The sequence below is a fragment of the Choloepus didactylus genome, chromosome 1, assembly GCF_015220235.1.
Source record: "Choloepus didactylus isolate mChoDid1 chromosome 1, mChoDid1.pri, whole genome shotgun sequence".
Taxonomy (NCBI): Eukaryota; Metazoa; Chordata; class Mammalia; order Pilosa; family Megalonychidae; genus Choloepus; species Choloepus didactylus.
The window spans coordinates 5,013,953-5,038,136 of record NC_051307.1 but is presented as its reverse complement, the minus strand read 5'-3'; the positions used below and the strand labels follow the sequence as shown (position 1 = coordinate 5,038,136).

Here is a 24,184-nt window from a genome sequence, read left to right as displayed (position 1 = left end):
GTGAAGATGGTAGACACAATGCTGGGGATAGAACCCAGAGCACCCACTGCTTCATCAGATGCAGGAGAGGAAGATGGGGGTAAAGGCAGGTCCAGATGTCTTGGTTGAACACTGACAGGATGGTGGGTCTGTTGAATGAGATTAGCAAGGGGGCTACTGTCATTATTTTTTATTATTTTTGACAAATAATTGTTAAAATTGAGATGGGATCTAAATTGAATGGAGACGTCAAAATGCAACTGGGTTGGATATTTGATGCTGGAGCTTGGAGGCAGGGTCTGGTCTACCTGTACACCTGGGAGTCATCAGCATGCAAGCGGCATTTGAACTATGGGCATGGCTGGGAGGTGGGGAGAGGGCCTTGGGGTTATGGCCAAGGAACCCTGACATTTCAAGGTCAGTGCCAGAGACGAAGCTAGCAAAGGAGACTAGTGAGGCAGGAAGAAGAGCTGCAGAGGACAGCACCCACGGGGTCAAGAGAGAAGGGAGCACAGCAGGTTAGGCATGGCCAACTGCATGGAGAGCTGCAGAGAGACCACGACACCACGTGACAGGAGTGCAGGGAAGTGACCACCAGAAGCCGGGGGGCCAGCAGTGGCCTTTTGGGGAGCAGTGGGAGGAAGTATGTTCAGCAATAGGTGATCCTTAGTGGAAGCTTCACTGCAAAGTGGCTCAGAGGAACTTGGTGGAAGCTGCAGGGGATGGGGACTTTGGTGGGGGGTGTCCTTTGTCAAGATGCAGGATACTAAATCCTACTTGTGTGCTGATGGGAGAGATCCTGGCCAATTCCTACAGCTTTCTCCATTCTGGGAAGCCACCCTTGGACTCCTCTTCCCACCCCCACCCCTCATTTCCATGGACTCCAGTAGCAGGGATGAAGGTCACTTGGCACCTGCTTCAGTGGCTCAGGAAGGGTGATGGTCGGAGGCTGCGGGGCTGTCAGCTGCTTGGGTGGGTGGGGCCGGGGTTTGGCCTGGCAGGTGGGATGGTGGAGCAGGAGACGGTGGGGCTTCAGTTTAGGTGGGTGGTGATGCTGATCTCCAGACTGCCGGTGGTGAGGGTCAATTTAACATCACTCACTCATTTGCTCACTCATTCAATGCCCATTTTAATGAGTGGCTGCTAAATGCCAGGTCCTCTCCAACTGGGGCTTCTGCAGGGTCCAAGGGCACTGCTGCCATGGAGGTCTCATTCAGGGAAGAGGACACAGAGGTGGACAAATGCAAACTACAGAGCTGATGATTAGGTGCTATAAAGAGAAGTGATGTCGGAGGCGGCCGGGCAGGGTGCTGTCTCAGCACCTGTCAGGGCAGGGCCCTCCAAAAGGGCAGCCTTTGGGCAGCGACCCGAGGGAGTGAGGGGGGCCATCCAGAGGACAGGCAGTCGGGGGGAGACGTAAACCCACGGGGGGCTGATAGTGGCCCCCAAGTTGTTCATGTCTAAATCCCTGGAAGCTGGGTACATTACCTGGTACACAGAGGGTGCTTTGCAGATGTGACTCGGTTAAGGCCCTTGAGATGGAGGGATTCTCCTCTGTTATTCGAGTGGGTCCAATGTCATCACAAGAGTCCTTATACAACTGAGGCAGGGCAGGCAAAATCAGAGAGAGCAGGTGCAACGACGCTGGAAGCAGAGGTTAGAGCAGAGAGAAGACACTGCACTGCTGGCTCTGAGGATGGAGGGAGGCGCTCCAAGCCAAGGGCTGTGGGCAGCCTCTAGAGGCTGGAAAAGACCCTCCCCTAGAGCTCCAGAGGGGTTGCAGCCTGGCTGACACCTTGATTTTAGACTTCTGCCCACCAGAACTGTAAGAGAATGCATCTGTGTGGTTTTAAGCCAGGACATTTGCTGTATAATTTGTTACAGCAACAACAGGAAACGCACACAGAGGCAGCTCCTGGCTGCAGAGGTGGGGCGTCCTTGGTGGGATCCAGGACCCAGGAGGCCCTGTGGCCAGAGCTGAGAGGAGAGGGGTCAAAGACAAGGCAGGGAACCGGCAGGGCCAAGGCATGTTTTACTTTTTTAGAAGATTGTAAACAAACATATACAGAGAGAAAGGTATAATGAATTCTCGTAATTATTGCCTCGGGGCCCCTCAGGCCCATCTTGCTCCTTCTACATCCCCACCAAGCTCCTCTCACCCGTCCCACATGATCTGACACTAAGCCCTGCCACCACGGCATTTTCTCTGTCACTAGCTCAGGATGTATCTCTAAGAGATGAGAGATACTTGAAAAACCCACAACACCATTATCACCCCTAAAAAGCCAGAGTCACAATTCATTAAATCATCAAATATCCTGTTGAAATTTTTTATTGTCTCATCATTGTCATAATTTCTTAAGTTTGTTTGAATTAAAATTTAAATTAGGTGACCAATTAGTTATTACATCTCAAGTTGCTTTCTGTTTGTTTGTTTAAACCTAGATGTTTCCTTTCCAACTCTCTTCCTACTTTTTGTAATTTCCTTGTCAAAGAATCTGGGTCCTTTGACCAGTTGGGTTTCCTGTGGTCTGGGGTAGCTGGTCACACACTGGGTTGTCCTTTGCCGGGGCCAACCGCTGGGCTTCCTGCAAACTGCAGTGTCTCTGGAGTAGAGGCACCTTCTCTTTGTGCCTGGATCCCAAATGCATAAAATATGTAGGGTGACAGGAAACCAACTCTACTGAGACACAGTGATTCAAGACGTACCACCCCAAGTTTGCAGCATAGCAATCGTCCCTCCCCTCCCTTGGAGCTTTCAGTGGGCTCCCACCAGCTGCCCATCGCAGGGATCTGCAGCTCGTGCTGAGAGCCCGGGGCCCCCAGCAGCCCTTAACCAGTGATCCTGGAGTTGGTGTATGAACACCCCAGCTCCCCCACCCTTCAGGAGTAGGGGATGAGTTGGACCCCATTATCCAGACTTTACTGAGTGCCTTCCCTCCCTGTATCACCTCCTTACTTCCCAAATTTCCCAAGTAAAGAAGCTGCACTCAGATCCTTGTCCCTGGGCCCACACCTGGGAGAACCCAGACTAAGGTATAATCTCTATCTTGATTCATTTATTAACTGGTGAGATTTAACCATGGCAATTGTGAGCATAAATATTTTGAGATGTGCAACACCTGTCATGTGATCTGAAGCTCTCCGTGATTTTGTGGGTCCCAAAAGCACAGGAACCCGTTCCATGATTGTTGTCAGCCTGAGTTCACCCTGCAGAAAGGGCTGTTTTCCAGGTGGAGATCAGTGACAGTAGACAGATGTCTTTCCATCTGAATTTTGGGGACCCTGAATTCCATCTGTGGTTCCCCACCCAGGTTAAAAACCCCTGATCCAGAGGCATTAGCAAACTCAGGGTTGATTTTTAAAAATTAATTTTATTTACACACTTCATAACCACCAAATACACACCCCCTGTCCCCCTTCTCCCCATCGACTGGTAACCTCTAATCTACTGCTTGTCTCTGCAGATTTGCTATTTCTAGACATCGCTTATAAGCGACATCATGCAGTATTTGTCGTATGTGTCTTGCCTGTTTCACTGAGATAATATTTTCAAGGTTCATCCCTTGTGCAGCCTGTCTCAGAATTTCATTCCTTCTTATGGCTGAAGAATATTCTGTTGCCTGTATTTACCGCATCTTGTCTCTGCATTCATGTGTTGATGGCCATTGGGGCTGTTTCCAGCCTTTGGCTATTGTGATAATGCTGCTGTGAACATTGGCGTACGAGTGTCTGTTTGAGTCCCTGATTTCATTTTCTTCTATACCTAGAAGTGGAAATGCCAGATCATGTGGCAATTCTGTATGGAACTTTTCGAGCGACCGCCATATTGTTTCCCACGGTTTTATTTGGGGGCGGGGGGTGGCGAGACAGCTCTGCAGGGCTGCTCCATCCTTTCACAATAGCTGGTGCTGCTCCTTTTGCGATGTGGGCATTGCAATGACACCGGGTGCTTACGGACCCTGCTGGAGTAGGATGGAGCTGTGGAGGCCGCAAGCCGTGGACGGTGCTCTCCCACATACCTGTGTCTAGCCTTGCTCTGGCTGCTGGGTGGAGAATGGATTGCAGGGGTCGTAGCAGACCCCAAATCCATCTATCCTTCCTTGGGGATGGAACTCGGCGGAGTTTTGTGTGGAGAAGTGTCGGCTGAAAAGACGGCCTTTCTCCACCTCCCTTGCTGTAGGGTGGACTCGGGACTCAGCTCCAGCCAGCGAGAGAGCGTGGAAGTGTCCTGTGGGATCGGGGAGGTCAGTAACGGGTGCGGACCCTGCCGAGAACATGCCAGAGCAGGAAGGTGATGGTCAAGGCCCCACTGGCCGTTTGGACATGTGGTGCCTGGAAGATAAGGGTGGAGGTGGGTCTGGGGAGGGTGCAACAGCCGATTCCAGGCCAGAGCTGGGAACTGCACATCCTCTACGTGAGGGAATAAACCCTGAGGTGTCTAAGCCTCTGTTATTTTGGGTTTTCTACCCCACGTAGCAGCTGATCCCGATTCCAGCTGAGCAGTTGTAAGCAGCTTGGAGCAGGGTAGTGGGATGGGCTGAGCGGTGGGGAGGTGTCTCCCGGGCAGGGGACTGGCCAGGGTGCAGGCAGCCACGGGGGGCATGGGGAGAACCAAAGGGTAAACTGCAGGCACAAGGGACAGGGCAGAGTCGGCAGGGCCGCTGGACTCACAGAGCTCGCAGTTTCCCTGACAACCAGCAAGAAATGGAACAGCCACTTTCCCAAATTTGTCATTTCTGCATTACGTAAGGAGAGGACTTTGGTGGCCTTGGTACCCTTTTCTCAAACATCTCAGCCTAGAGGGCGGACAGCTTATCCTAGTTGGCCGCTAAGTATGTCTCTTTGTCATTCCCAATTTTGACGTAGTACTTTAACAATGTTTTAATGACAATGATGGAAAAGCCACCCATGGTCTCAACCACCTCAGCAAATCAACTGTTTTCACTTGTTGCGTGTTCCCTTCCAGGATCTTACACCATGAATGCTTGTTTTTACCTTACACAAATCCCGCTATAGATAGAACTTTATATTCTCCCTTTTTAGCTTAACGTAATAACATGTAAAGTTTCCAAGAAGCAACCTGGTTTTCATAACAATAATTTTCAGTGATTGAATAATAATGATATTTTGTAGCCATGATATAATACCTCGAGCTATTTCCATCCTGTAGGGCATTTAGGTTGTTTCCAACATTGTGCAATGAAAGCTAGAACTTTCCTTGACATCACGAGGTGGTTATAGAGAATCTCGTTATACCTAGTTTGAGTTAATTAACAATTTAATGCATATCTTCTTTTCCCTGCAAAGGACTCACTCTTTATCCATAATAAATAACACAGTTAAGAGCTGCTTGGCTCATAGGGCACACCAAGCTCTGTTCTAAGCAACGTGTGACCGTTAACTCATTGAATTCTTAGATTAACCCCATGACACAACTGCTCCTGTGCTCATTTTACAGGAGAGGAAGCTGAGGCAAGGAAGGGAGCTTGCTTAGAGATGGTAACAGACAGAACTTGCACATGACCCAGGCTGTTCGTTTATCCCTGTCCATCGTTGTGCTGTGGCCATCCTCCCCTAGCAGGAGGATGCCACTGTGAATTTGGGTGATTGATACCCTGCCCCCGGGAAGTTCTCCAGGGCTGCCACTCCCAGTGTGTTCCCTGAACAGTGCTCTGGGGAGGTGACAGCCAATGGCCACACCCTCCCCTGTGCACTACAGGAGGACCAAGAACTGAGCGGAGCTGGAGAGCAATTGAGCTATTATCCTCGGTGTTCCAGAACCAGACCTGGAAAACAAGCCCAAGGTTCTTATTTACAGACCCTTCTCACTCTCCTGCTGGCGAAGGGCTGGAGGCTCAGGGCGACGCTGGACAATGCGGGGACCTGGGCTGATTCCTAGCACCATTTGTGGGCTGGTTCTCGTCCACTGGAATGTTCTCTCTCCCACCAGAATGAAGCTCCACAAGGGAAGGAACCTTGTCTCCTGCTTGCTGCCAAACGAGTGCCCGGTGCTTGGCAAAAAGCAGGCATTCGATAGATGTTTGTTGACTAAGTGAATGGATAGGGATGCTTGATGGGTGGTTCGTATTACGGTCTCTAGATGTTTAAAAAAATAAAAGCAACCATCAGCCCTATCTGTGGTGACAAAACCCTACTCTAATATGGCAGCTCACGACCTTTGAGAATCTGATTAGAGCCATGCTCCCCACCCCCCAAAATGTACCCACGAAGTTTTGCAGACAACTCGCCTTAAGACCGTCCCCCGTCTCCAGGTTATGGCACCCAGAGTGGTGTCCTGTCCTTGAGTGAGAACACTAGATTGGAATATGGCTCTTTTTATGCTGGTTGGTAATCTAAAATATATATATATTTTATTTACAGTCAGGAAGGTTGTCAGCCAAAGCCCGCCGTGCTTACCTGCTGTCACCTGTTGCAGGATTCCTTCGAGATAAAGGGCTGCTCGGGAAATCTGCAGTGCTCAGGCTTCACTTCTAAAAGGGCAGGAAAGACACATCCAGTGTTTCCAGATCAGAAATTTAGAGTGGATTCCAATCACATCTTACTGAGGGAAACAACATATGTTTTACATTTCGAAGCAAATATAAATGAGCAATCTGCTGGAAAGGCTTAGAGGTATAAATCCCTGGAAAATACAGCACAAATTCCAGATACACTTCTTGGGAAATTAGTCACCCAATTAATGACACGCAGGGCCTCTGGGTGATTGCACAAATGAAAACTGAAGGAAATACTTGCACGATTAGCACCTAAGAGTCCAGGAACATGTTCTGCTTTTAAAACGGAATGGAGCTGATTTCAAGGGTCATCCCATCACCTTCTGTCATGATTCCATGTCTTAGCTGGAACCCAGCGGCTCAGCTGGCCACTCGGCTCCGGAGAGAGATGACTCCCAGCAAGGGGAGAGCTGCCGCTGGGGAGGCAGCTGGGGCTGGCAAGAAGTAGCAGCTCAAGTTCTCCCGGGCCAGCACTCCAACACCAAGCAGATTTTCAACAATTGGACGTTCAGAATCTTGGCTCAAATGCTCGTTGTGTCAGGTGTGAAGCCGGCAGGCTCCCTGATGGAGGCGTAGAGCTGCAATGAGAGAACGGGCAAGAGGCATCACCAGCAGTGCCCTTTCATCAGGTCTGCCTGGAACAGACCAGGGCTGCAGGGTCACAGGCCATGGAAATCGATGCATTTTACCAAGATAAATATTAAGTCCAAGATGGGGAAAGTCCCAGCTGAAGGATCTTGGTGTGTGAATTTTAGATTATCCGTGTTGCTTCTGCCCTTGAGTGATGCTCGCAGTCAAGGATTGAGTGTTATTTTCTGGGACTACACTTTAGGAGGAATATTGAAAAGCTAAAGTGTAACCAAAAGAGGGTGTCCTGGCTAATGGGCACCTAAAAGCCAAGTGACAGTGGCTTACTCTGGAGCAGGAGAGGGGGATAGTTCTAGTTTAAAATATCTCAAGGTCTGCCATAGAGAAGAGGGATTAATATTAATTACTGCATTAGAAACTGGCCAATTTGATAGCAACACCAAGAAGAGCTTTCCAACAAGCCGTGCTGTGCAGCCAAGGGCTGCTGCCCCAAAAGCTAGATGGAGAAGAGTTGGGGGGCGTGATGGCTGTGTGCTCCCCAGGAAGTCATGTTCTCAAAGCTAATCCATTCCTGCAGTGTAGATCTATTGTGGGTGGGACCTTTTGATTAGATTAGCTCAGTTGAGGCTGCCCCAGGTGGGTCTTTATCCTCTTACTGGAGTCCTTTATAAGAGGATGAAATAGAGAAAAGCTGCGAGAGGACACACACAGAAGCTGAGAAAGAAAGCTGCAGATGGAGAAGCCAGAAGCTGAAGCAACGAAACCCGAGAGACAAGAGAGACCAGGAGACGCACCGTGTGCCTGGCCCTGTGGCAGAGGGGCTGAGGATCCCCGACAGCCGGTCTTCACAGTCCAGGTGTCCTTTTGACAATGCCTTAATTTGGACAGCCTCAGGGCTGTAAGCTTGTAAGTTCATGAATCCCCATTCTGAAAAGCCAGCCTATTTCTGGTATACTGCATTTCAGCAGCTTTAGGAAGCTAGAACAGGAAGTGTATGAGTTTACTGTGGCTGCTATAACGAAGTACCACAGGCAGGGTGGCTTAAAGCAGCAGTCATTTATTCCCTCCTTGTTCTGAAGCCAGGACTCCAGAATCATTATCACTGGGCCTAATTCAGGATTTCGACGTCCTCTGGAGGCCCCAGGGGAGAAAGCTTTCTTGCCTTTCCCAGCTCTGGTTGCTGCTAGCAATCTGGGCTGGGGGCCTCATCATGTCAATCTTCAAGGCCAGCACCTTTCAGTCTCTCTCTGCTCCAGTGTCACATCATCTCCTCCCCTGTGTGTGCCAAACCTCCCTCTGCCTCCCTCCTAGAAAGGTACATGTGGCTGCAATTAGGGTTTGGCCAGAGAATCCAGGAAAACCTCCCATCTCCAGATCCTTAACTTAATCAAAGACCCTTTTTCCAAATAGGGTGACTGTGCTGGTTTGAATCTATTATGTACCCCAGAAAAACCATGTTCTTTTGATCTAGTCTTGTGGGCACAGACTTGTTGTGGATGGGATCTTTTGATTAGGTTGTATCCACGGAGATGTGACCCGCTCAATAGTGGGTGGGACCTTTTGATTAGATTATTTCCACGGTGATGTGATCCTGCCCATTCAGGGTGGGTCTTGATTCTTTTACTGGAGCCCTTAAGGTAGCTGAGAGCACACACAGACCCAGATGCTCAGAGATGCAGACAGAGAGACAGACATTTGGAGATGTTAAACTAAGAGATGAAGCCCAGAGTTTGCCCCAGAGAAGCTAAGTGAGAACCCACAGATGCTTAAAGAGAAGCCACTGGAATTGGAAGCTGAAAGCACAGCAACCTGGGAGCAAAGGACCAGCAGATGCCAGCCACATGCCTTCCCAGCTGACAGAGGTGTTCTGGACACCATTGGCCATTCTTCAGTGAAGGTCTCCTCTTGTTAATGCCTTTGTTTGGACACTTTTATGGCCTTAGAACTCTAAATTTGTAACCTAATAAATCTCCGTCATGAAAGCCAGTCTATTTCTGGTATTTTGCATTCCGGCAGCTCTAGCAAACCAGAACAGTGACATTACAGGTTTCAGGGATGAGGACCCAATATCTCTGGGGGCTGTAATTCAGCCTACCACAGAGGGTAGGACAGTAAGTGGACTTTGTCCGTGGCCAGCTTTGCCATTTAGTTACTATTTGACCTGAGTCTCGGCCTCGTCCTAGGTAAACTGGAAATCACAGAAGAACCCGCAGCCTGGTATTGTTGGAAGGACTGAATGAGATCACACGCCTGCTACACAAGGCACGCGGAAAGTGTCAGCTCCAACTGCACCATTGCTAGCTTGGATGGCGGTGTGACAGCCACGTGGCGGGAGTGGGTGGGTACATCACTGGAACATGGGGGAGGAAGTAGACCCAGCCCTAGTGCATTCTGTGACTAGGAGCTTTGGGGACATTCTCTCCGTTCTTGTAATGGGTGTGAGATGAACTCCTTCTCTGCAGCCTTTTCCAGGGAACAGTGTCCCCACAGCCCCGGGTCCCTCCTGCTGCTGCAGGGCAGGCCCCGTGGGGTTAGAGGAGCCGGGGCTGTGTCTTGCATCTGCTGTGGGTGTGAGTTCATTGTGTCTCCCCATAAATGTCTCCTGCAGTGCTGGTGCACAAGAGATGCTCGATCAATGCTGATGGAAATGTTAGGTGGAACCACATGAAATCACTATTTTGATTGGTCAAAAATAGTTGGCTGTTGGCAAATTCAAGTGCCTGCCAGAAATAAATTGGGAAAAGAGCCACAGAAATATTCAGTGGTAACATGATCCTCAGGGAGAATTTGTTTTTTGGATTAAAAGGGATTGTCTTGCTCCCAGCACCCACAGCCTCTACCAGCAGGACTTCCTGCAGGTGCCTTGGAGGCTTTCACAGCTTGAGAAGTGGGCAGATTTGCAGCTCCCCTGCCCCGTGGTCTAAGAGCCCATTGGAACCTTGTTTAACGAGTGACTCTGTCATTGTGAGAGAGGTGGTGTGGGCGTTGCCAGCCCTGGTTCTCTCTTAGACTCCAACCCCAGCACCACTCCTCTGGGGTCTTTTCAAATTCCTGGAGGTGCCTGATTTTTTATTCCCCTCGGCTTTGACGTGCTCTTTGTGCAATGAGCTGCACAGAGGCTCCCACCAAGCCCAGAGTCCGTCTTAGCCATTTGCCTTCCCCTGACTTGCTCTTTCCAAGTTGTTATATTTCCAAATGGCAGCAAGGTGACAAAAGAGGGAGCTGCTGGGTCACCGCAGAGGCACAGGTGCCCCCACGGCACGCTCACAGTGCTTGGCAGACACCTTGTCACCCACAAGCAGGGCTCGGAAAGCATTTGGTGTCGCGTGATTTTATGGTATAAAAATAGAACATTCAGTGCTTTCAGCAGGTTTTCAGAAAAGAAACTGTACCCAGGGAGACATGTGTTTCCAAGCAACAGACCAAAAGCCACATGGTTGTTGGAGGGCTCAGGCAATGGTATTGGTGGGGGTTGGGGTGGGGCTATTGATTTCAGTGTTCCAGTGACCGAGGAGATGGGGTGTGGGCTACGCTGTCTCAGGGTTCAAGTTGCTGGCTGCTCCTCAGCTCTAACACATTCTTCTTTTCTTGCCACAAAGAAAAAAACATGAAGAATGAACAATTGTGTGCATGTCTGTTTGGATGGGCAAGTTAGTGAAAACTACCGATATGCTTTCTTCAAAATATTCTTGACCTCCCGTGCTAGGAAAGCATTAGGAACAGTAAGCATTTGGATGGATTTCACAGACTTGTCCAAGTAAGGCAGAGGAGGGAGAGCTGGGCTCAGCCTCTCTTGTGTGCTTCCAATAATTTATATCCACCTTCTATGAAGTGGATCTGTGAGGGCTTCTGGTGCTGCAGATATGAGAAAAGTCATATCAATACTCAGTCATAGGGGGCACCAGCAGGGCTAAGCCATGCAATTGTGATTGAGTCTTCAACTTGGTTCTGAGCCTCCTGGCAGCCAAGGCAAAAAGGGAAATGGGTTGAGTTGTATGGTTCTCATTTTTTACTGAAAAGAAGCATACAAATTTGTCTGGAAGCATGTAAATTTTTTTTCATGATGCTGATTTCTAGTATATATATCCTATGAACCCTTACATAAAGGACTTTGAGAAACGTCCCACACTTAAAAGTTTTTTAAAATATGGTTTTGCAAAAGATAAAATCTCCTCATTGATTGTTTTTCACAGAACAAAAATTCTGATATAAAAATGATGGTGATTATGCTGAGGGCCCCCAGTCTGCCCTCAGCTGCCTGTAGTAGATAGACCCAGAAATGCCCCGCCACCCAAGAAAAGAGCTTTAATCCTATTCCAGGGATCTCAATGTGACCCCCGAGTCGTGTTGTCCAACGGGGTCAGCCTCCCGGCGTGGTGAATTAGCTGAGTGCAGAAATCCCTTGTGCAAATGATCAAGTACATGTCATGAATCAGAACGGCCGGGGGCTCTGTGACTTGGTGATGAGGTGATATTTATAGATGGAGCACAGGAAAAGTCACAATGCAGCAGCTGTCACTTGTCACTACTGAACGTTTTCTGTAGGATGAATCTGTCAGCAGGCCCAGAAGAGTGTTTGGCTCTCTGGTAATCACAGATTCTGGATCACCAAAAGAGTAGCACAACAACATGTTATTTGCAATGTGGACCTTGGCTTAGCTGCCCCTGAACTTGGCTCCGTGGCAGAGGGGCTGAGAGTTCACGCTTTGCCTTATTTTGCTTCTCCTTTGTTTCATCTCAGATTTCCCAGTTACCACAGAGCCATCCCATGTCACCTTCCAAAATGACTCAGAAGTTTCAAGGAGAAAGGCTTGGTATCTCTTTTTTGAACTAATGGGTTTAGTTCGTAAATTTTTAAAAAGTGAGTGCTGTCTTGCATTTGTTGGCTTTATCAATAAATAGGTGAGAACTAAATGAAGACAAAACCATATAACCTATTACAGAAGAGAAAGCAATCCTTTCTAACATTTTATGAACCTTCCTTGTTTTGGGCTTTTATAGATTGTCCTCCAATCAGAAACTACATGTTCTCCAGCGTCACCAGCAGCAGCTTTCGGGTGTCCTGGAGTCTAAATTCCACCCAGAACCACACTTTCCACGTCCAGGTTTACAAGGGCGATGAGTTACTCAGAAGCACCAGCACCACGGGGAGGGCTGTGGTGGTCACTGGACTGGAGGCTGCGGTGCTGTACGGGGTGAAGACCAGCTACCAGGCATGTGGGGCCAACATCACAGCTGCGCTGACCATCAAGACCGGTAAGACCCCTGGTCCCAGGCCCACGTGTTGCTTCACAAGTTTGTTTTCCATCCATTTCTATCTGTCCTGGTGCTTCAAATCATTGTTCTGCTTGCACGAGGGCTAGAGAAGTGAGGGAGCTGGGTGCACGGTTGCTAACGGGTCAGGGTGGCTCTGCTGGGAGGGGTTGCCTCCTGCTGGACTTGACCTCCACGGGCCTCTCTCACTTCTGTGCATCTCCTTCTGGTCTGGGCCTCCTCTGGTGTCCCAGGTGACCAGAGAGGAGCTCCATGGAGATTCCATCTTTCTATATTTCAAAGGACTTAAATAAAATAATCAGACTGAGTGGGGCAAAAGTATAATAAAGCCAAAGATAGCAGTAATTTGCATGTATTTAAAAGCCTTTTGCCACCCTTAGTCCCACAGGCTGAGTCTGTATAACTTCCAAAACCGAATGTGAGCGTCTCCTTAAAGTATTCACAGAGCATGCCCCATTTCCTGGGGATACACATGAAAAGTGAATGTGATGCACACACTACGTTTGTGCCAGGGGGAAAGGTTTTTCCCAAACAAACATGGCACACGCGTACGGCTGGAGCTCCTGTTTGCAGACGGCAGCTGGCGTGGCCTATCGTGGGGCCATGCATTTATCTAAATGGGCCAAATTTATATCCTCATGGGGATGCGCAATAGGACCTTCCAGTTCACCCTCCACTCCTCTAACCCCAAGTCCTCAGAAAAAAAATACCTACATTCCAACTCCAGGGATAATCTGGGGGATCCCTGAATTGCTGGCTGTTCTGTGCTGCAGCTGCAATTCTTGTTCAATCTCAGTGTTGAAAAAATGCCCTTCTCTTGTAAAGCTCTTCTAAATATGGCACTCAATTTGCTTTGAAACTTTGTTTAATTCCACTTTGATGAGTGTTTTAGTTGCCTGGATGCTAAAGCAAATACCATGCAGTGGGTCAGCTTAAACAAGGGGGATATATTTGCTCAAGAAATTGAGGCTAAGAGAAAGTCCAAATCAAGGCGTCATCCCTGAAGACTGTGGTGCTGGGGCTGGCTGCCGGCCACGCTCCGTCCGGGCTCCCCTGTCACACGGCAACGCACGTGGCGGCTTCTCCTGGCGTCTCCATTCTCTTCTGGGTTCTGTTGATGCTCAGCTTCTGGCTGCTCCCCCTGGGACCCACATTGAGTGGAGCACTTTTGAAGGGACTCCAGTAATAGGATTACAACCCATCCTGATTGAGGTGGGTCTCACACTAACTGAAATAGCCTCATCAAAAGGTCCTGCTTACAATGGGTTCACACCCATGGATGGATGAAGTTTCAGAGTATGCTTTTCTGGGGTATGTAGAGCCCTGAACCACCACTGTGAGCCCATGACATGGGGAAGAAGCAGGCACTGGTGTAGCTGTTGATACCCAGGGGCTCACTGTGAACCCAGGACCCCAGGACACTGAGGATCGGAACTGACCCCAAGGCCTGGGAATCATGGACTGTAAAGGTTTCTTGTCTGTGTTGCTGGGATGGGAGAAGATTCAGAGTGGAGCGGAGCAGGAAATATACAAATACTAAGTGGTGACATTTCCATGGCCTTAAACGGGGGCAAGCAAAGGTGATGGACTGTGTGATCCCCCCACAGTCAACTGGGCCAAAGCTTCCCAGCAGGGGATGAACCAGGATGGGGGCAGAGCAGTTGGTGGCTGTTGGATAATCAGAGAAATGCACGGAGTTGCAGTAGGATCTTTTTGCGATGCCCACCAACTAAGAGGCGGTCGTGGGTGGATTTATTCTCAGTGATGAAAGATGTGTTCCATTTGGAGCCTTTTTTCTGGCTTCACTTATGTCCAAAGAACGGGAGCTTCCTTGTGGGCTGAACGCCTTTACTGATGTCCCCCATGCTTTCTCAGGAAGCAGGACTTTCAGTGTGAAAGCTGGGTAAGTTTTGGGCCAACTGGGACAAGCTGGTCACCCAGGTGTTGGGGCCTGGCGGTCCCCGGGCTGTGAGCGGCTCAAGGGAAAGCAGCAGCCCCCTCTCGTGAGCCGACGGCTGGAGGGGCCCTCCCTATGCCCACGTGCGCGGTTGAATCCCAGCACTCGCTAAGCTAAGACACATGCTTCCACCTGCTCTTTAAAGAATTTCCCTTCAAAAGAATAGGTGTTATGGAACCTAGTGGTAGAAAAGTGTGTGACTGTCCATCACCTGATTTCAGCTAATGTGCCCTGCTCTCTGCCTCAGATGCCCGGGTATTCGAAGTCACCATACGGATCACAAACCGCAACGTCACGGAGGAGCTACTCATCCGCAGGAGCATGGAGTTCCAGGGCTTTTCCAGACAGTTGCTTCATGAGGTAAAGCCCAAGTGCAGAGACGCTGAGCTTTTCACAGAGATTCCAAGTGAGAACATCAAACACGAGCCAGTAAGACCTGCCTGACCCTCCGTGGTTGAGGCAAAATTATCTTTTATCACAGCTTCAGGGAAAGTGAAACCCAAATCTAATGGTAGTCACAGAAAGGCTCTTTGTATTTCCCTTTCCTGGGATATTTAATCTAGACTTTGGACCGGGCTGCCCCATCTTTGAAGCAGACACCTTCGATTCCAGTGGGCTGCCCCACTTGAACTGTACACCCGGATTTTTTTCTGTCTGCGGGACCTGGGTGAGCTGTCGTCCTGCTTTGATGTGGCTTTGCCGACTAAGCATTTGCCAATGGCTGCAATGGCTAAAGGGAGACATCAGCACACGTGCCAGGAGGACCAGGCCAGTGTTAGGTAGTAGCTACCTCTAGACGATGAATTGGAGGAAAAACGACTGACTTACCCATCAAGATTGTGAAACGTCTGAGATTTCACCCTTTCTGTCCATCATGGTTTCATGGCTGTTGGCAGAAGACACGAGCTCCTGGGTCAGAGATAAAGAACTTTGTTACTCACGGCACAGCAGGTGGCATGAGCTTCGTGTTCGTGCCTGCTCCCCCTTGCCCCCACGTTCCTCGGGGTGGTGCAGGAAGCCCAGGTGGATGCTTCACACCTGGTGGCTTGTGTCATAGCGAAGGAACCCCGAGCTTAGGGAACCCAAATCTTCTATGATGGGCTGGAAGCAACCATCATCTTTATCACACTGGACAGTGGACAGACCTTCCCTTTGCTCTAGAGACAGAGGCTACCTCTGTTTTCTGAGACTGCTTACTATACAGGCATCCTTGAAAAAATATTCTGGAGCAAAATGGCAGTTAGTGCCTCTGTTCCTAAGACATGCAGAATTCTCTGCCACCAGTCCCCTGCAAGGGAGATCAGCGTTTGAACTTTCTTAGAGAATTCCCTCTCTCTCTGTGTCTGATAATTCAGCTGTGTGTGCAGGAGCAGAACAGTAGGGAGGCAGGGGCAGGGCTGGAGTGACCCTGAGCGTTCGGCTTTGCCTGTGGGTTTCCTGGGGGACATAGGGTGGGGAGAAGAATAGCTCCAAATAGCCACAGGGATTGCTCCTTGGTAATCAGTCAGTCAATCGTTCAATCCAACAATCAATCAGTCAGTCCAATGTCCTCTGTCTTTCTCTGTGTCTCTGGCTCTGTCTCTCTCTCCGTTCATACAAATTAACTTCACACCAAATTTTAATGCACCCAGAGGGAGCTTTTCATCCAATGCTGCGTGACCAGGTGCTTGACTGCAGGGGTGATTGTGAGCTCCCCGACAAAGACCAGGCCCAGTCCCAGTTGTCCGGGGAAAGTGCAGTTGAGCCGAACAGGTGTCTCTGCTTGCCCCGGACAGCCTGGCTGCTGGGTGTCTCTTCTTGATCTCAAAGGGGACAAAAGGATTCCGTGAACCATGCATCGGCCACACCAGGTCCCTGGTTAATAGTTCTAAAGCAGGTGACAATGGAAATATATGCTGTCTCTGAGTTGAGTTGCTTTTTCTTGGCCAGGTTGAAAAGTCTTTCCCACCGCCTGTTTCTGACTTGCACAGAAGAGGGAAGTTGCAGATGCAGATTGTGTCGCTCCAGGCTGGAAGCGTGGTTGTGAGACTCAGAATTGCAATACAAGACCCCGAGTTCCCCGTGGACGTGTCCACACTGGCTCCCATGCTCCCGCGGCTATTGGCAAGCGCAGTGTTCCAGATTGACCAGCAGGGGACGCTGGTGCGAGGTAGGTTTTCATTCTCCGGCCCTGTGTGTGCCATGATGCCCTCCAACTACTAGGCTGCGTTATTTTGGGTCAACATGTATTTTATCCCCAAAGGGAGATAGAGTAAACGAAATACAAATCCTTAGTTTGTGTTCTTCCACCGGAATCAGGGGCTGTGGGGACTTAAGGCCTGAAACACCAAGTCCAACTGCATCTCACACCTTCCCTGGCCCAGGTGGGAGAAGCTTCCAGAGAGTCTGGGGTTGAGCTCAAACCCGCAAAGATGAAGCTCTTGGTTATTGCAGGCCCAGGGCCCAGGGTGAAACTCTGGGTGAGGGACCCCAGGAAGGGGAAGAGCCTGGGGTGCTTGCTTGCGTCTTATGCTCAGGGGCCCTGGCCTCGCCCTGAGACTGTGTGACTTGCCGATGTGTGGCTGTTTCCCTGGCCCGTACATTAGGCCCATGCATTAGGCACCCCATCCTTCTAGCCGAGGCCGCCCCTTCCCTGACCACCAAGCACCCACCCCAGGTGACGTCCTGCGGTCGCAGTTGATTTATCTGTGGCGGGGGGGGCGGCCGGTTGCTGAACCCTCGGCTCTCGGCGTTGCTCGGAGGGTACCGGCGGCGGGGGCTCTTTCCCGGAGGCGAGGGCGAGGCGGGGGAATTGGCCAGGTCCCCGGCGGAGGCGTGCAAGGTGTGGAGGGCGGCGAGAAGGAACAGGCAGGACACGGTCTTTGAGGGTGAAGAAGCCAAGAGAGTTTATTAGGGGTGAGCACAGGTCATATAGGCTGGCATAGAGGGCGGGGGTTGTTACAAGTCAATGCTGAGGGGATAAAGGCTAGGATTGGTTCTGAGAGGGTGCGGAGGTTAGGATTGGTTCTAAGAGAGCACGGAGGTTGTTTGAAAAGGGGCAGGAGTTGCTCTGGCAACGGTGTCTGGCAACAATGTATGCGCACTGGTGGTGATGGGAGTTGCACTGGCAACGGGGAGTGTCCGGGCAAGATAAGGGGGTGGGAAAAAGGCGGTTCCCTCCGGCAAGCCTCCCCTAACGGTGGTATTTTGGGTGAGGAAATGGGGCCTGCCTCCGGCCTCACTTTCCCAGGCCTGGGGGGCAGTGGAGGGCGCTGTCGCCCGTGCCCACCACCCTCCCCAGGGGCGGATCCGGTCCCCTGGCCCAGGCCCGCCAAGTTGAAGCACGTAATCAGTGTCCCGCAACGTCCCAGCCCTGCCTACCCAGCCTGCTTCCCTGAGGGGTAGGGGACAGGCAGTGAGTGACCTGCAGAGCTGGCTCTGGGCTAAAGGATGGAACGTGAGGTTGTGGGAAACTCTGTTCCACCCCGGCTCCTTTACCCTTGAAATACAGCTCCAGACGTTCATTCCTTAAGGCTTTGTGGCAGGTTTGATGCATCAACACTTGATTGTTCAGTCATATGTCAAAATACGCAAGACTGTCAAATTCTTTTCTTAGAGCAGGTGTGGGATGGGGGCGGCCATCACCAGGGAGACCCAAAGGGGAGGAGAGGAAGAGGTAGGAGAAAGGGAAGGGGATAGTGCCCTTGAGCAATTTTCTGCCCCCAATGTGGCCTAATGTCAGTCCCAGCTAACTGGGAAACATGGGGTCCCTTGGGTGCAGGTGAGGGAGTCAGTGATCGGGGTGATTGTAGGGGTAGGGGCTTTCTTGACCCACTTTCTTGCCTGAATCAGTAGGGACTGGGCTATGAAGGGACACTGCATGGCGTCCTTGGGGCTTGTCTTTGTTTCCTGTGGCTGTTGTAACAAAAGGCCCCAGTGGGGGGCTGGAAATAGCAGAAATGTATTGTCTCAGGTTCCGGAGGGCAGAGCCTGAATTCAAGGTGTCAGCAGGGCCAGGTGCTTTCGGAGGTCTGGGGCTCTGCCGATGGCCAAAATCCAAGGTGTCCTCTGGCTTGTGGTGTGACTTGGTCTCTGCTCTGCCCTTGTGTGGCCGTCTCCTCTCTGTGTCTGTCTGTCTGTGTCCAAAGTCCCTCTTCTTAGCAGCAACCCGTCCTATCAGATCAGGCCCACCCTACCCACTTGACCTCACTGTTTTTTTTGTTTTTTTTTTTTTAAATAGCAGCTTTTCCAAAAATGCATTTTTAATCCTTGATAACTGGAAAATTAAAACATATACAAACAGATGCAAATGTACTTATTATTCAGCCTTAACAATTATCAACCCGAGTTCAATTTTCTACTCAAGGACATACTATAACATTTTGAAGCAAATCCCAGATGCCATATTATTTTATCCATAAATATTTCGTATTTATCTGTAAAAGAAAAGGATCACAGTACCAAAACATGTCTAAAACAGTTAACTGTAATTTCTAAATTCATCAAGTATCCAGTTAGTGTTCAAATTTCCATTTCAATCCACATGTCATCTTTTTTTTTTAATTCAATTTTATTGAGATATATTCTCATACCATACAGTCATCCCCAGTGTACAATCAATTGTTCACAGCACCATTATACAGCCGTGAATTCATCACCGCACTCACTCCTGGAACACTTTCATAAGAGTAAAAGTTAAATTGAAAAAGAACACCCAAAACATCCCATCCCCCCCATCCCTCCTCATTCATTTACATTTTGTCCTTATTTTTCCGTTCATCTGTCCGTGCACTGTACAAAGGGAGTGGGAGCCACAAAGTTTTCACAGTCACACAGTCACACAGTGCCAGCTACACAGTCATACAACCGTCCTCAGGAGTCAAGTTGGCCTCATTTTAACGAATCACATCTTCAGAGATCCTATTTCCAAATAGGGTCATGTTCATGGACTGGGAGTTTGGACTTGAGTGTGTCTTTTGGGGAACACAATTCAAGGCACACAGGGCTCTCAGAGCCAATTCTAGGACACATGGGGGGCACTCAAGCACCATCCTCCACCTGTCATGACACTTGGACGTTCTAAATCAATGTGTGAAGTTTATGTTACACTTCACCATATACCTCCCGGCTCAGTTCATTTTTCTGTTTCTTGATTGAAGCTGCAACTATTAGGGGATGTTGGCACATGGGAGAAAGGGGGGAAAATCTCAGCTTTCTGGGAACAAAGAATAAACGAGAGGACTGCATTGGCTGTGTTGTATGTTAACAGCACCCAGAGCAACCACCAGCCCCCATCTCTGCCCCCTGAGAAGCCAGGCACCCAGAAGGGTTTCGGCCTGCTGCCCGGGGTCAAGTGCAGGTTTCCACCCAGGGGCCTGCCCTCCTCCGGGGATGCTTGGTGGGACCCCCACCCCATCTCCAGCCAGGGTGGTCCCGGCCCTTCCCTGCGAAGTAGAGCCAGGAAGACGTGCCCAGGGCTCCATTTTCCGACCGGCCTCTGATCATTTTCCCTTGGCAGATTGGGACGAGTGTGCGGACAGCCAGGAGAACGACTGCTCGCCGGCCGCCCGCTGCGTCAACCTGGAAGGCTCCTACACCTGCGAGTGCCGCACAGCCCGGGACGCCAACCCCTCCCGGGCAGGCCGGGCCTGTGAGGGTGCGTCCCCCGGGACCGGGTGGATGGGGGCCGGCTGGGGGGTGACTCTCCATCAGCGCCCGGGGCACTGTCTAGACAATCCCCTGGAGTTTTAGGAGCCCACGGAAATGTTTCCATTTTAATTTCTTTTAAAAATCAGAAGAAAAAGTTAATATAGTGATAATGAACATAAAATGATGAATCCAGCCAGGGTTCTAGTCATCTTATACCAAGGCAGTTGTAAAATGTAATTTTTGTTTTATTTTTTTGTGGAGGAAGGGGCCCACGGAAACGAGACGTGGCCCTGGCCCTGGGAGGGGAGGGTTTCCTCGCCAGGTGCCGCGAGCCCCGGAGCGCGTGGCAGCCCAGGTGAGCCGAGGTGGAGAGGTGCCCTGACCTGGTCCTCCCGAGCCCCATCTCGGGCAGCTCTGGGGGGTCGTCGAGGCTGCCTGGAGTGCTGGGTTCAGAAGCGCGAGGAAGCGACATCCCGACTTCAAATGCGGTGATGGATTAGCCAGACCTGCCCTGGACGCGGGGTGGGTGGTGGGGACGCTTACCCCTGTCTGCATCCCCAGCGGAGGCTTCTGGCTGGAAGGGCAGGTAGAGAATTGCCCTCAAGGAGCAGGTGCATTGTTCTGCTTCCTTTTTCCCCATCTCCTCTTCTCCTGTTTTTTTTTTTTTTTTATTCACTCAAAAGTCAGCTAGCACCACGTCCCACCCTGAGTGCGAGTTGTTCCATTTCCCGACAGCTGCAAGGTTGACCCGAGGCCAGCGAGAACCGAGCCCTGCCCCTGCGTCCTGATTCTGCATCCATCCAGGGGTTCCCCTTGCTCTCGGGGTCTCAGCTTAGTCATTACAACATGGAGATGCCCACCTTGCTTCCCCTGAGGGCTCTGGGGAGACTGCAGACATGGACCCCAGTAAACATCCATAAATACCAGCCAACACAACCCGAGCCCCAGCTTTGGTTCCACCTGGGGGGTGCAGGTGCAGCCTAGCTCTCCTCCCAGGCAGGTCTCAGGCCCGTGTGCAGCACTGCTTCAGCCATCAGAGGTAGACCAGATGCCCCTTCCAAGACTGGCTGTGTGTCTGAGAGTAGCTGTGTGTCTTGGCAGGTGAAATGGTGAGCCCCATGGGAGGCACGCTGTCTCCCACGACAGGGGTAATGGCCCCAGCTCTCGGGAGTGGAGCCACACCTTATGATACAGCGGAAACTGCAGGCAGCTCCACCCCGGGCCCAGAGAACTCCGCCATGTCTCACAGCCCCAGGCACCTGCGGAGCACCCCGGAAGCAGGCCAGGCCCAGACACTTGGACCCCCACCCAGAAGACAGGGTGACAGAGACGTGGTTGGATATGACCGGAACAGCACGGGGGTAGGGGTGGAGGAGGAGGTGTCCAGCCTGGCCCCAGGCCTGGTGACGGGCCAGAGGAGGACCGGTGGTCTGGCCAGCACCGTCTCCCCCTCCAGGTCACCCGGGCCAACCCACGGCCCCCTCCTGGGGGCTGCAGACGGCCTGCTGGACCCCTTTGGACAGCTCCTGCAAAACGCGACCACTGAGCTGCCCTCCCGGCCCACCCCTACCGAGATCCCCACGGGCCATGTCCTGTGGCACCCTAGCGTCCCCACACAGGGAGCACCTCCTGCACCTCTGAACGCTACGCTGCCGTGGAACATGGGCCCTGGACCCTCCAGCTTCCCAGGCCTGACATCGGCCCCCAGCCCCGCTTCACTGAGGACGCCTGCCTGTGGTGAGTGCTTGAGTAGCGCGTCTTGTAGTTCTTGGGACCGGAAAACACCAGAGAGTGATGGAAACCGTGTAGTCTGTGTGATTTCAAGTTGGCAAAGACAGAATCATAGTCCAAAGTCATTTGGAGCTACCTGATGCAGAGAAGCCGGGTCACTCAGTGCTGAGTCCTGGTTTAGTGAGAACTGGGTGTCTTCTTTCTCTCTAGCACTTTCCTCCTGCTTCATGAGTCACCAGGTAGTGAGCTGCTTGGGCAGGAAGCTGGGCACCTGGGGAGGGCCTTTGGGTCTGTGGGTTACATTAAGCCCTGGAGCACCCCCCAGCCATGTGGTGTATCCCCCACAGCTCTACACCCCCAACTATGCTGCATTCCCCCAGCTCTGCACTTCCCAACAATGATGCTCCCCCACGGTTTTGTACCCCTACATTTCTGCACCCCACAGCAGCTCTGTACCTCCCCAGTAGTTCTGCACCCTCCATAGTTGTGCACCCCAACAGTTCTGCACCCCTCAACAGTTCCAAATCCTGTGGCAGTTCTGTGTCCCCCACCACTCTGAACCCCCACAGCTCTGCACACCTCAGTAGTTCTGCAGCCCCAGCAGTGCTGCACCCCCACAGTGCTGCATCCCCAGGAGTTCCACATTGCACGGAGAGGGCTTAGACATTAACAAGGCCCTCTTCTGAGGGTACCCTCAGGGGATACATAGGCTGGGCTGTGCAGGACACGGGCTGGAAATGTGGCTGATGTGTCTATGTGAGATCACTGAGCTTTCCCAGCCCTGGATTTCACCCAAATGAAGCTCATTGTTAACTGTGAGTGCCATCCATGCATTTTGTCTGCTAAATGTAGAGAAGGTTCCTGGTCTAAACCCAAAAGCCTGCATAAGCCTGTCCTATCGGGGCCCCCAGGGCTTCCTGGCTGGCAGTGTCCACCCTGCCGACCCTTCAGTAGGTCCACCCAGGGGCTTGAAGGTGGGCAGCCCCTCGGCAGAGCTGCCCAGAGCTTGCCCATGAGGACTTGGTTTCAGAAATTCCTTCCCTGGAGTTTTGCTTTGAGAGGTTCTACCTCCCTAAGTTGTGGGGAGCATTATCCTCTTGGCTGAGCAGCCATTCCGTGGGGGGGTTCTCACCAGGCGATGGAAACAAGAGCGACGTAGGGGCTTTTACATTCAAAATAATGTCCCCTCCCCGCACTCCACACTCCTCTTCTGCTCTGCTTCACCTTGACCTTGGCCCGCTCCACCCCCCGACCTCAGTTCTGTGTGGTTTTGTGCCTTTTCCATTCCTTCTGTGCCCTTTTTGGGGGGCCCTTCATGAAATGCTGTTCTCCAAGTTTGGTGATGGGGTTCTATTGTGTTTTCATGCTCTGGGCTCTGCTATCTTACCTGGAGCAGATGCTTCCATGATTTAATGTTTCCTTTGGGCAGGGAGCCCTTGGGGTGCACTTTGTCCTTGAATCATAGCACCTCGAGTAAGGCCATTGAGAGGGACAGTGGGAAAAAAGGCAAGTGAGAACCAGAAAACCACAGTGGGCTGGATGCTGCCCTGTCAAGGCTCTCCCTTTTTAGCAATATTGGTTTGGGTTTTGTCTTTTAGGAGTGGTTTTGGTGTTAGAAAGCCAGATCGCTTCAATGGAAGGCACTTCTGTGTGCTCAACTTCTAATCAGCCATGATGCTTGAGTGTGTGAGTGTGTGTGCATGAGAGCAGGTGGAGGACACGTGTGTGTGCTTCCTATCCTGCTACCCCACTGCCCCTGTGTGGCTCAGGGGGCTCCCTGCCTTGCCTTTGTTTCCCATCTCTAGACTGAGGGGAGTAGATTAGATGATGTCAAGACTCTTTGTACCTCTTCAACACTGAATCTAACAAACACACTCACCCAATCAAGCACCACAGTCCATGTGTGGTTTGACCACTCAGCAAAGAGAAGAATTCTCCCAGGCGTGTTCTCATGTGCTTGTAGTCACACACACACACACAGGCACACACAGACATGTATATCCACATGGGTCTGAGCCTCAGCATCACCCAGGAACTTGGAGAAATGCAAATTCTCAGACCTCACCACAGACCTACTGAACCAGGAGCTCTGCAGTGGGCCAGCCCTCCCTCTGTTTTTCCAAGCCCTGCAGGTGCTCCTGTTGCACACTCAGGTCTGAGAATCACTGGTGTGAAAACAGGGTAGGGGCAAACATTCTTTATCTGGCAAAACCTAAACTGAGGAAAAGTTTAAGACATTAATGGATGAACAAAAACTGTGAGAGTTTGCCACGAAGAGACTTGCCCTATGAGAAATGCTAAAGGAATTTCTTCAGGATGAAAGGAAATGAGCTGGTAGCTTGGAGCAGTGTGAAGAAGTGAAGATCTGCAGTAAAGGTAATTACGTGGATGAATGCAAAACCCGTGTGTCCTCAATATATAACTCTATTCGTTATTTCCTATAAGATTTATAATGCAATTGAATAAGAAAGAATCATATTTTCATGTTACAGGCACACAAAATATAAAG

At 50.9% G+C, this 24,184-nt stretch overlaps 1 protein-coding gene across 1 annotated transcript in view; it reads left to right on the top strand.

The window, feature by feature from the left end:
- The window catches only part of UMODL1 (uromodulin like 1), a 68,341-nt gene that overhangs the window by 16,508 nt on the left and 27,649 nt on the right, over positions 1-24,184 (top strand). The window contains exons 8-12 of the mRNA XM_037846512.1: positions 12,087-12,341; positions 14,564-14,676; positions 16,246-16,465; positions 19,814-19,951; positions 21,046-21,681. Of these exons, the coding sequence (XP_037702440.1) occupies positions 12,087-12,341; positions 14,564-14,676; positions 16,246-16,465; positions 19,814-19,951; positions 21,046-21,681 (1,362 nt within the window). The remainder of the gene's footprint in view (positions 1-12,086; positions 12,342-14,563; positions 14,677-16,245; positions 16,466-19,813; positions 19,952-21,045; positions 21,682-24,184) is intronic.